Here is a 13804-nt window from a genome sequence, read left to right as displayed (position 1 = left end):
GAAGTCTTACCCGTTTCATTTATGTATGACTAATAAATTAGCGTTCATTATATTTATAGTGTTATGTTAAAACGGTTTAAGTGTCAAAAACATAAATCTACTGTAAATCTACTAAGCAGTAGCTAAAAAATACCTCTTAGTATGAAATGGAACTCAAAGGGATAGTTCACCCCAAAATGAAAATTATGATGTACTCATCCTGAAGTTGTTTTAAACTTGTATGAGTTTTTATTGAACTTTTTTTTGAAGAATTTTTATAACCAAACAGTTGCTGGTCCCCATTGACTTCCATAGTATGGAAAAATTCTGTAGACGTCAATTGTGATCAGAAACGGGTTGTAACATACATTCTTCAAAATATCTAATTTTATTTTGAACAGCCGAAAGAAATTCATACAGGTTTGGAAAGTGAGTAAATTTAAATTTTTTGCATGAGCTATTCAATCTAAAGGATCACTAAAGTATAGTTTTACCCTTAAATAAATACAAAAGTACTTTTGAAAAATACATTTAGGCCAGTCAAATGCTGCTTACTTTACTATGACTCTTATTACCTGATTCTTTCAGTTTTTGAGTGAAATAATCATCTGCCATTTGGCATTTCTACAATGGAAGTTTTAACTAAAAACACTTATGTATATAATATGATGGTATAAGTTCAAAGCTTTTGTATTGTAACAAAATGTAACAAATAATGCACCTTTCAATTGTGATTCTTATTTTTCAGGGAGTTGAATTCAAATTGGAAATCAAGAACCTGGCAATGTCAGACTCTAAGGGTCATGAGCCGGAGAAGGTCACTGCGGTGAGAGTGACATCTGTGGAGAGCAAACAGGTGAGAAATTTGTCAGCATTTGATTTAATTACAGATAAAGCTCCTTTCTTTTTTAGATATGCATGACGCATAAGAGCAGCAAGAAGAATTTCAACAGCGAATAGTCTCTTTCTCAGAGTACAGAAGAAAGTAGGACTTCAAAAAGGAATGTACAGAAGTCTTTACTGTCAACCAGACACAGATGTGGTCTTCCAAAATGTAATTAGATGTTTTTGAAAACATGGGCTAGTGTAATTGAATAAGAGACTAATGAAATTACAGCATCAGATGTAGAGCCGAAGCACGAGGCTGTTGATGTTATATTATCTCAGAGCATGCACAAAAAATTTCTGGATCCCCCCTGACATTAAAGGCATAGTTTCCCCGAAAATAACAATTTCGTCATCATTTACTTAATTTTATGTTGTTCCAAACCTCTATGAGTTTCTTTCAAAAGAAGATATTTTGAAGAATATTGGTAACCAAATAGTTGCTGGTAGCCACTGACTTCCATACTATGGACAAAATAATACACAGGTCAATGGCTACCAGCAACTGTTTGGTTACCAACATACTTCAAAATATCTTATTTTGTGTTCAACAAAAGAAAGAAACTCATGTAAGATTTGGAAGGAACCATTTTGTAGCAATCCTTTTTATTCCCCTCAAGGTCACTTTTAAATTTCTTCTTTTTTTTTTGCACTAAAAGCAGTCCTTATTTAATTTTACATGCCTGTTTTCAACCCTTTATCTGACCCTCATATTTAAACAGGCAATTTTTGCTGCTATGCCTTTCAGACCTTTCATAAAAATGAGATCTGTTATCATCTAAATGTCCAGGCCTTTTGTCTTGGGTATGGATGTGGTCCAAAGCCAAATTTGTCAACCTTAAGTTTCTGATGGAGGAGGTGTACCAGCAGCAGGTGGTAGAAGGAGAGGGGGCAGACAGAGCTCCTTTTCCCAGGGACAGAGATCCGTTCTGGGAATCCTCTGGAGCCCCTGCACCTGGGAAGTGCTCACCTGTGGCTGCAGTCGCTGGCGTTTTGCATCCCTCTGGAGGAGCAGGTGGAAGTGGTGGGTCCGGAAGGAAAAGAGGCGGCCATACTGCAGGCACAGCTAGTGCCCTGCAGCCCAATGGGATTGTGGGTAACATTTCTGCATTGAAATGTATTGAACGAATTAAATATTAGTGGTGCTGTGATATTTATATATTGTAGGCCCCGGGGTGAAGACAGCATTCTTTTAGACCCGTCAGAGCTGCTTGGAAAATGACTAGACTTTTAGCTGGTCTTGGATCAGTGCTGTGGCCTACGCTGAATACAACTAGAATACAAGACCTTTTCAAGTTGCATGTGTATTTATGTTTGTTTAGACTGCAGAAACCGGAGGCTCTGACCTCAGCTCATCTCTCTGAGCCCTTCATCAGGACTTGGAGCAGCTGAGAAATGCTAACGCAGCACTGAAGAAAGAAAACTGTGCTCTGAGAGAGCAGGTCAACTTGGCCAGAAATGGTAACTACTTTCTGTTAAGTCATGTGGGATATTATTGCTCTGTCAAGATACTGGTCAGGGTGAAACACAAATTGGGGGCTCGTCCGGGATTGAAACCCAAGTTTTTTGTTTAATTTTTCTGGATTCCATATTTTTCCTGTTTTAATTTTTCTCCATTCAGGTTTAATGGTTAAATTAGATTTTAGTAATCAAAAAGCATGTCTGATTTAAAATATGAGACGTATACAATATAACATCAATTTATCAGTTCAGACATCAATGTCCTTTTGATTGTACATGCTTTGACTGTGACATGTCTACTGTCTATACAATGTGCGTTTGTGTCTCCATAAGAGGAAGCAGACCTGCTGGGTCTCAGACTGTTTGTGGATGAACATGCATATCTCCTGAAGGACTTTTCAGAACAGTTGGAACAGTGCGTCACCACTCTTAAACAGGATGTGGCTGCCATTGTGCGTTGAAAGAGAGAAAAGTCTGGGATTTGGTCATGATAGGCCCATTAAATCAATCATCATGCATGAACTTGTAACTTATAAGACTAAGTCTTGATTGAAGGTTGACAAATAACTGGATTCATGAAAAAGACGTATTGTAGTATTTGCAATTTTTTTTTTTACTATTAATGCTCTGATCTTGACTTGGGAGTGCATTTAGAATGGGACACTACCTATTATTTTGAAACCGTTAAATGTGGTATATACCGTATATTACTGTTTAAACGTATTACTCTAGACTAAAAGAACCCTGTCAGTTGGTATAATACTATAATATTAAAGGTTAAAATTAACAAATCATTTGTATAAAAAAATATTTATGGACATTAAATGGCTTTCCTGAGGCAAATGTATTGTAACTTACATGACATTGTTTAGAAGTGGTTTTATTGGTGTCTTTTCAGGGTTGAAACATTGAGTGAGAACATGACAGTGGGGAACCATCAGGAGGCCCTCAGAGAGGACCTAACTATTGTAAATATAATATTTTAAAACATTTAAATAAAATTTTCTAAAAAATGATGGGATCATGGGACCTTGTGTGTGGATACATTTATATTTTGATACACTGAATAAAATGTTTATGAAATAAACCTTTCAAATCTGGCTATTGAGATTGTGTTGGAACATTAAGGGTTAAATGAATGACGCCCAGCCCAATGCTGTTAGCACTGTGATTGGTGGTCCAGCTATAAATTACACATTACAGAGGGCCAAAAACTGACAAGTCATTACACCTAGATGGGTAGGGTTTGAGTTTATTAACTTCTGCGGGGAACGACTAGAGGACCTCATTCACTATGGAAAAGCAGGTAACATTAGAGGGGACATCATTGCGAATTTAACTCATTTAATTCTAAATTTTTCAACAGACGTAAATGTCTGAAAATATTAAAATGATGTGTCATTAGTAACCCCTTGAAATAATTATTTTTTGAAATTTTTATGGAAAATTGTGTTTTATGGTTGGTCACAATTGTGAACGGTGGTGTTAAATATGCCATTTTCAAGATGAACCTTAAAAGAAAAATTGGAGTTAATTGGAAAAGGAAAGCCTACACCAGAGGCCATATACACTAAGCAACTACATTTCAGTTACATAATATTAGACACAGAATACAGTTTGATATATTCTTTATTCAGTTAGAAACAAACCAGAACAACATTCTGCAATCTTTTAAATAGGCTTAACTCACAGATTCATTGGTCTCTAAAACATTTTTTCCTCTCATTTCTTGTATTAGTAAAACTCTTCTGCTACAGTTACAGGATTCACAAATATAACAACTCATGACAATATTACAAAAACTAGTTCTTTCTCTTACTCAAACTATATTTCTCTCAACTCTGGGTGTGCTTTTAAATTTGTTTTTAGAGATGTCTGTCATCTGTGAGAATTAGCATTTCTGTTAGTGATAAAAACGTCATCAAATGGAAGTATTTCAAGAATGTTTACTCCACACTCATAGTGCAAATTTCTCAGCCATTTGAGTGCATGCTAACAACCCCATCCCAGTGTACCATGCACAAGCGAGGACACTAAACCTGAAAACAGCAACACTGCAAGGAAGCTTTAAATGGCAACAAGACTTCTCTATGCTCAAGCAAGCAAAGGAATAGACTGATGTTAAAGTTGAGCCCTGTTTAATCTCTCACTTAAAGGACAGAGAACTGAATGCCGTGTTTGTTGAGGCGGTCGATGAGGGTGGTCTTGGCGAACGTCGCTCCTGGAGTGTAAACACCGCCGCTATGGAGAATCACCCAGTAATATACATTCAGAATTTGCCACTTAAAGGGAGAGATCACCCAAAAATGAAAATTCTGTCATCACTCAAACTGTTCCAAACCTGTATATGTTTCTTTCTTCTGCTGAACACTAAAGAAGAATATTGGTAACTATACAGTTGCTGGTCCCAATTGAATTCCATAGTATTTTCTTCCACACTATGGAAGTCAATGGGGACCGGCAACTTTGTTTAACAACATTCTTCAAAATATCTTAAAATTTGAGTTCAACATAAGAAATTTCTCCAGGTTTTGAACAGCTTGAGGGTGACAATTTTCAGCTTTTGGTGAACTAAAAATACAAACTGTTTATTTAGGTTTAGTTTTGACGTTATATATGGCTCGACTCACGTGTTCGGAAGAGAATCTGATTCGTTTAACATGGTAAGAGCCGCTTGAACCATAGCGATTGGTGTAGCGACATATCCTACCTCTGGAAAACACAACACACAAAAATAATGGATATGGGAAATATGCACTGATGTAGCTACATTAATATGAGGCAGATCTGAATACATTACCTGGTCCTTTGACTAGAGTGCGGATCTTGCCATTGGGTTTGCCCTCACTAGGGTCTGAACCTTCAGTGTAACCCTCTCCAATAAAGATGAAACGGAAAGAGGAGCCCTCCATCTGCAGATATCACATTTAAATGAAACCGATCCTAAGAAATACAGCTGATAGCCTAGATGATGAAGATGTGAGTATTATACCTGTTTTCTAGTTGGACCTGCTTTGGAGAAGAAGCCGAATGAGAAAAACTCTGGAAACTGCAGACAAAGTATATATTTGATTACACAAGATCCATAAATTAAAATGTACGCATCACATTAAATGCACTGATTTTTGCATTAAATATATCTTAGCTTTCACAACATGATACAGTATGTTTTACCTTAATGAGCAGATTTCTGCCAAAGCTGAACTTTACAAGGAAAAAGAACATCAATCCAGCGAAGACAAGTTTGAAAATGTTGGAAATACCGCCGATGCCAACATACGCCCCATACTGTACCTGTAAGAAACATACATAGAGTGTCAGCACAAGTAAATATCAAAATATTTTTATTCAATTATTTTAAAGATAGATGCCTATATATATATATATATATATATAAGATGCCTATATATATATATATATATATATATATATATATATATATATATATATATATATATATATATATATATATATATATATATATATATATATATAATATATATATATAAATATAAACATTTTTATTCCACACAGTTTCAGCAGGGGGACAACTCTCATGTTGCGTGTGGGTAGTTTTGTTTTTTAAGACCCGATTTTCAGGTGCACTACTTGCTGAACTGCCTTTAAATCTGAATTACACTGACTTACGAGAAAGACTATTGAAACAAAGTCTATGAATAACTGCTTTAATCTTTTTGTTTAATAAGTCAATGTTATGATTCTTCTTAAACCTCATGCATTTACTGTTTCAGCTAGTTTTAGTCCAGTGTAACTGGTTCAGTGTTGAGTTAACTAACACTCCCATTTGTAGTGTCCCCTTGCTGCCTTTTTCAATAATTCTTAATGAAAATTATAAGTATGTGGGGTTGGTCATTGATAATGAACTAGTGTTTTTTTAATGTGCTTTTGTAATTATTATTATTATTATAATTATTTTAATTTTGCTTAAGTTTTAGTACTAATATAATATAATATAATAATATATATATATATATATATATATATATATATATATATATATATATATATAATATATATATATATATATATATATATATATTATTTATGTAGTGGTCAACCGCTATATCACCAAGGCCGATATATATGCCGATATATGGCATTTTTCAAATATCGGCATCTGCCGATACGTTTTTCTGATAGGCCGATGCGATTGTGGCGGGACTTTTTTTTTGACGGCGCTGAGAACAGCAACACAGTGCTGACATTCTCCCTCTTGTTCGCTGTCGTCGTTAACAGTTCTGTCCACTCCACGGACAGAAGTCTGTCTAATAATCAGATAGAACTGTTAAACAAAGGAATTAAAATGTGTACAAAAAAGTATTGTAACAATTGGTTTTAAATTGTTAGTAATACAAAGGCAAGCATTATAATACTTTCTCGTTTGCCGTCAGCATTCAGCAAATACGCATTTTCTAATTTAAACAAATCTTTGAATGACTAATGAACATCTAATTTCAAAAACCTTGCAAACTTAGTCGAATCCAGCTGTGAGATCTTGTGAAGTGTGCATTCGTGTCCAGCACGATCACGTGTTCTCTGTGTGACGGTCGGTCCGTGTGAATTGAATACGGACAGGAGGAGAGTTCAGCTTCACTGAGACGCACGATTGACAAACTTTAAACTCATGATTTCAAATTATGCTGCGCTTTATGTATTTGCCCACTGTCATATTCATGTCATTTTCACTGTGTGCTGTATGTATAATGAGTGTTGCCTTGGCTTTATTTGAAGAACAAAAAAAAACGTGATTTTCAATGCACACAAACTTCTCAGAATAGCTACTGAATGCCCTGTTGTTTACATCCTTTTTAATTATATTTGTATAAAATATTTGTTTATTTGTGAAAAATTCCTTGTAGTTTAAGTATAAGCATGTTTATTTTACACATTTATTTTTTAATCCATTTTCGAATGATTTCAAATTTCTTAAATATATAAAAAAAATGATATCGGCTTTATGTCGGCCATCGGCCACCCTGCTTTATCGGCATCGGCTTTCAAAAAACCAATATCGGTCGACCACTAGCATTATTTCATTTAAAAGATTGAATGACTTACCGGAGACTCCTTGAGTTCTTCAGTTAAGTAGCGCTGGGTCCTTTTCACCACTGATGGGTCGGTACCCATGAAGGGAATTGCATATTGCTGTAACTCGTTACTATAAAACAGTGTGCCCCTGTAGACAGAAATTCATTTTTTTGTTAAAAACAGACATGAGCATATTCATGAGCACATTAACATTTCAGAATATTACTTGTTTGACTATATTTTTTATTTTAAAAATGCAACCTTGGTAAGCATACGAGACACAAAAATGTCAAAATTGACCCCAAAGAGTGGAAAATGGTTGTGAAAAACCATTATAAATGGACTTCTTGAAATACTACCGAGGATATACGAATTCTAATGGTTGTCATACACACCTCCTTTTAATTTTAGGCCCCACCACAGGGAGAGGCTTGTGACCGAACTTCTTCCTGAGGCTCCGCAACTTGTTACTGTCGGCTAAGCCATAGATGGCCGACTGCCAGGTGCCATCATGGATGCAGCCTCCCTACGAGCACACACCAGAATGTGGGTCAGCTGACACTTAAACACAAAGGCCTTTTAAAAACACAGACTATTTTAGTGTTAAGAGCTTTCATTCTTAGGCTTTTTACATTTAAAATTTAAGAACACTGACCTCTGGCCCTGCACTTGCAGTCAAAAAACTCTCAACGGCTGTTAGTGTCCCTGGTAATGGAAACAAAAAATGTAATGTATTAATATGTAAATGTATATAATTAAGGATATAGTTATATCATTTGTTTTATAATATAATATAATATAATATAATATAATATAATATAATATAATATAGCATGACAAATATACCTTTAAACTGGTCCCTGGTATAAATGACACCCATGTCTGCAGGAATGGAGTCAAAACCACAGCTTCCCACAATGTAGACACCCTTTTCAGCAGCCTGGTCATGGTAGTTCAGCTGCATACTCTCCAGGAACTACAGCAAATAGAACATTTACACATTCATTTCTGTGATTTGGGTTTGCACTCGAACCAAAATGTTGCAAAATGTCAAGTCAACATTAAATCCAAATAGACCGAATATGCTTGATACACATTTGTGGTCTTATAATTCATCATGTTATTCCAAAGATTATGTTTTCATAATCTTTTTTTTTAAATAACTTGCACATTTCCTTTTCCTGTTTCACACGGGACTGTCACATTATGGAGGTATTGTGACTACTTCATGTTGACTGTAATATTGTTATGATCAATGCCAATTTATGGTTTTATTTTGATTTCGAACATGATAAAAGAACAGGAAAAGCACCTGTGGTTCTCCGGAGATATCAATGCAGTGTGCTCCGTTCTCCACACACGACTTGACAACAGGGTCACCAAAAAATCTGTACTGTAGGAAAATATCAAAGTTCTGAATTAGTAATATAATGACACTATTTCTTCAGCAGCAATTCAGCATATTAGAATGGTTTCCGAAGGATCATGTGAGAGACTGGAGTATTGCTGAAAATTCAGCTTTGCATCACAGGAATAAATTACAGTTATTTTGAATTGTAATATTTCACAATATTACTGTTTTACTGTATTTTTGATCTAATAAATTTTTGGCATAAAACCTGCATTACTGACCCTAAACTTTTAAACGGTAAATGAAAATTTATACAGTATTCTATACAAAATGTCAACATGACAATTATTTAAAAAAATAAATAACAATAATCTAAAGCTGTAGTCAAACTAGACTTTAAGCTTCTGAAATGTCTTTGAGCATACAAAACTCTTTCGCATGAGCTTGCGTTTCCAGCCTCCTGCATTTGCATGCGTTATGAATGGAATTGAATGGAACGGAGAGTTTATTGTGACCGACCCTTAATACAAGATCATCTGATGCTCAGTGTACAAATGTGATTATCTTGTTTGAAGGACGGTATTGCATAACCACATATAGTCACATACAGTTATCAACCTGATGTAGCAAGCTGGGTAAACATCAGAGTGTTATATTGCAAAAAGCCATTAATCAATAGCCTGATGTTTTATGACATATATCATATATAATACAGCTCATATACAAGGGATTCTGTGTGCTACAGTCTTGCGTACTTACAGGCCCCACACAGCTGAGCACAATAACAGCCTGTTTGCACATAGCAGCCAATGAATCCAGATCGCCGACATCTGCGACGAGAATATCTACCTCGGACTTCAACTCCGGCATACCTGAGAATAAACATTTTACGATATTATTTATGCAAACTCTGCTGGGTTAACTTACGTGTCATATTTAATGCAAACTGGTGAGACTGTAAATTAGTTAAGATTATGATTTATGCATAAATGCAAAACGGTCTAGGCCAAACTCCATGTCATAAATAATTCAGTTTGTCCACTAAGATCCGATAACTTTCACTAGATGGAATCCTAAACAGTCCTATCTTTATTCAGTGACCCGCCTGGCTTAATGAATTCTTATTGAAATCTAAATATAACTCTGAGCAAATGTTCTGCTTGAGCCCATCCATTCAAAGCTACGTGATTAAAGGCATTAAATATGTCACTGAAATATAATTTTCCATCAGCTGTTGAGGATTAATTAAACCATCTCTATAGACCACCATAAGCCTATTGTTTAAAAAATGCATGTAGATTATCCAAGCTAAACAATGCAATGTCCCGTACAAAGGCATTTATTAGGCAAAGAAGACAAGTATCAAGCATTAAAGAAAAACTGTTCACTGCCGATTGCCACGATGAGGGTCAGGGTCAAAGTCAAGTCCAATCCAATATAGTTGGGTCAGTGCAATCCTTCTGACACTTTCAAGTCATTGCCAAGTTTGCTGCTCCTACACTCTATGATGCATCCTTTTGTACTTCTGCTAAAAAGCATAACAAAATTGAAATGCAGATGTTTTCGATAACTCATTCTGCACAACTCTCCTGGAAATTTGCTTATATAAATATGTGACATCTGCTGAGCATGAGGTCAAAGGAGAAATAAGGTTATACAATGCAATTTTATTTATTAGGAGACTTAGCAATTTAACTGTTAAAAGATTAAATTATCATGTAATATATTACTTAAAATTATTTTAATTATATTATGCGCTTTTGTCATTTGAACTGTTTTTAAGTATTACTATTTGTTTCATTTTTATTTCAGTTGTCAATACAGTTAGTAATTTACAGTAAGTTATTTGTGTCTGAAATGGATTTGTTATTCATCCAAGGCAACATTTCTAAGTTTTTAATGTAATATTTATGCTTTATTTTATTTACATATTAAACTAACGTTAATAGTTTTACTTAATAATAACCTTGTCATAGTCATACTGGTTCTACGCACATGCAAAATTAATACATATTCATAGACATCAATGCATGCACTCATATGAACTCAGTAATATTTTTTTTTTCTTTAGTCTTGCAACATCTATTGCATTACAAAAATACCATTGTCATCAAACGTTTTGTCTAAAATACCATTGTTCCCAGCTGTGACCAGCAGATGTTTCACAGCAATAATCAATCAATGACTGAAACAAGCCAAGAACATTTCTGAAACACTTTTTATGATTTTACAAAGCTAAAAAATAACTGTACTATGGTATTTTTGCAGAAACTATGGTATTTTTGGAGTGCAAGTTCACTAAATTCAAATGTAGACGTTTAAAGCAAATCTAACATGATTGAAGGAGGCTTCACGCACTTAGAGCTCCGGCGGCCTGCTCCACAACTTTCTCCAGCTTGGTTCTGTTCCTGCCGGCTACGGCCCATTTCAGACTCCCCTTGGGACCCTCGGATGCGGTGCGGGCCACCTCCTCCACCACGAACTGCCCCGTGAAACCAGAAGCGCCAAAGATGATGATGTGGTAGGGCCTGCTGGATGAGGTACTGAACGACGCCATCGCGCTGCCGAGCTGCTGATCGTCTGGACTGATACTAGAAGAGAGAGACAGACTGCGATCAGCGCGGCGAACACCTGACAGAGAACGACTGACAAACTGACTCGCGCTACTTCCGCTAACGCCTACAAGTCGAGGTTCATTCACGAGCGTCAGCGACGTGCAGCTCTGTATGCGCACCCTCTGAAATCATCAATAAAATGACGGAGAGAGATGGATGCCCAGTCGAGGATTCGTTAGATAATTGTACATAGATTTAGAAGGTGTTGTAATTACAAAAATTACGCAGAATCGAGCAAATATTTTAAGTGTTGTTGACCAAAGAAGAATTGCGTCGATCCTACGCATACAGTACATCTAGAACACAACCGTGAAATACGTCACGTCAGCTCGTTTTTGATTGGTTTACTCGGTTTGTAGGCGGAACGGATTTTGGGATAAAACGATTCTTGGGATTACAGTTTGATATGATTTATGTTGTTTGCATTGTTATACGTGGAATTTGAAATTAATCTAATACAAAAGTTAACACACAGCATAATATATACACACCCACACTATTTTTATTGTTAATGTTAGATAAATTATGAAGAGTTAATTTGCACAAACAGATAATTCCGTTTTAATCATGTTTATATATATATATATATATATATATATATATATATATATATATATATATATATATATATATATATATATATATACATTTTTATCCTGCATTCCAGTAAATATCAATCAAACTGAGGTTGGGTTGTTTTGATTAAATAATAATAACTTAAAAATAAAATTAAAACAAGTCATACCATGATTTATGAAAATTAATAAAAACAGGGTTATCTGTATTTGCAAATAAACTTTTCATATATGTATTATAACTTTCTTGGGAACACAATCAAAGATTTGTATTATCACAACAATTGATTTATTTTAATTTGTGTATTTTAAAATATTTTATGTTGTTTACACTGTTATATTAACATAATATTAATATATCCAATATGCCATAATATGATGTTACATAAATTACATAATTGTTATATTTTGATTGTTAGTATAGACTTTGGTATGCAGGTAAATAATTTAGTTGGCACATTCACAACCCATTTTCTTCTGGAATGCAACATTTTGCCAGGATATTCAATATGTGAAATAGAAATTTAATTAAAAAAAAAATAATGGATATATATTTTTTTTAAATATTTAATTATTAATTCAGTCTTTAATACATAACAAAACATAGCTTTTGAACTTCATTCAAATAATACAGAAACTCCTCAATCTCAACAATAAGATTTATTCACCAGGCATTTTTGGTCAAAAGACATCTCATTGCATTTTCCTTTTGAAATTTCCCCCCCGAGACAATAGCTAAACAGATTTGAACCATACAATTAAGAAATACAGCAATCATCACATGATATATACACAAAATCAAAATGAAGTAAAACAAATGTAAGTTCCAAAGTCTCAAATTGTCTCTGTACAGACAGTAAAAGAGTGCATGCACCAGAACGTGTGATTCTAAAAGACTTTGCTTTGCATTAAATAAATACTGAAAACTCACACAATAAAGACATTCAACAGTCATCTGAACCAGCCAGACAACATGCAAATAAAAAACAGAGAACACAAAATAAACTTTTACAGTTCTCGCCAAGTACGTTCATGCACTTGAGCAGAGCACAGCAAACTGACATCTATGTGTTAAATCTACACGTTAATTTAACTTCATTTACTGCAGACTTATGCTGACATTACCATAGTAAGACTGTGCTTCAGAAGGAAACATGAAAGAAGTTCAAGACACAGATTCGGTAGAATAAACACAGGATGCACTTATGATAACAATAACTAAATAAGAAATAACACAGGAGGTCATGGTTTCATAACAAAAAGAAAATGGATTTAAACATCATGATTACAATAACTTTTAAGATTATTAACAAGAGATATGCCTGAGCAAATGATATTAAAATCATATGACATTCTCGTTCTAGTACCAGTACCATACACTGGAGGCCTGGTTTAGGGGAAAAACAAATCCTGGTTAGCATAGTTACCAATTCATTTCTATGTGGAAAATGACATATTTAATAGATTTGGCCATTTAACCCCCCCAAAATAATAATTATAATAATAAAAAAAAATTATATATGTATATATATATATTGTATATTGTGTGCAATTTATATAAATATTATCAAATAAAATTTTTATATAAAAATATAAAATACACTAATAAATATCTAAACTTATATAACTTATATACTATTACTATATATTATAATATATATATATAGTATATATATATATATAAATACACACACATAGGGCTGTCAAATGATTAATCATGATTAATCACATCCAAAATAAAAGTTTTGTTTACATAATATATGTGTGTATACTGTGTATATTTATTATGTATATATAAATACACACACATGCATGTATATATTTAAGAAGAATATGTTATGTTTATATATTAAATATATTTATATATAATATAAAATATAAGAATATAA

General features: G+C 34.1%; 1 protein-coding gene across 1 annotated transcript; it reads right to left on the bottom strand.

Moving 5' to 3' along the window:
* Positions 1–3936: 3936 nt before the first annotated feature.
* On the bottom strand, positions 3937–11419 carry LOC109062637 (saccharopine dehydrogenase-like oxidoreductase). Its single transcript, XM_042743306.1, has 12 exons — positions 11084–11419; positions 9485–9597; positions 8687–8767; positions 8221–8350; positions 8030–8079; positions 7770–7900; positions 7405–7522; positions 5500–5619; positions 5318–5374; positions 5126–5237; positions 4956–5037; positions 3937–4566 (listed from the first exon to the last, which is right to left on the bottom strand). The coding sequence occupies exons 1-12, from the start codon at positions 11280–11282 to the stop codon at positions 4476–4478; spliced, it is 1284 nt and encodes a 427-aa protein (XP_042599240.1). The 5' UTR covers positions 11283–11419; the 3' UTR covers positions 3937–4475.
* Between the last annotated feature and the right edge of the window lie 2385 nt (positions 11420–13804).

The sequence above is a fragment of the Cyprinus carpio genome, chromosome B17, assembly GCF_018340385.1.
Source record: "Cyprinus carpio isolate SPL01 chromosome B17, ASM1834038v1, whole genome shotgun sequence".
NCBI lineage: Eukaryota > Metazoa > Chordata > Actinopteri > Cypriniformes > Cyprinidae > Cyprinus > Cyprinus carpio.
The sequence above is the reverse complement of the archived record's forward strand: the minus strand, read 5'-3'. Positions and strand labels throughout refer to the sequence as shown.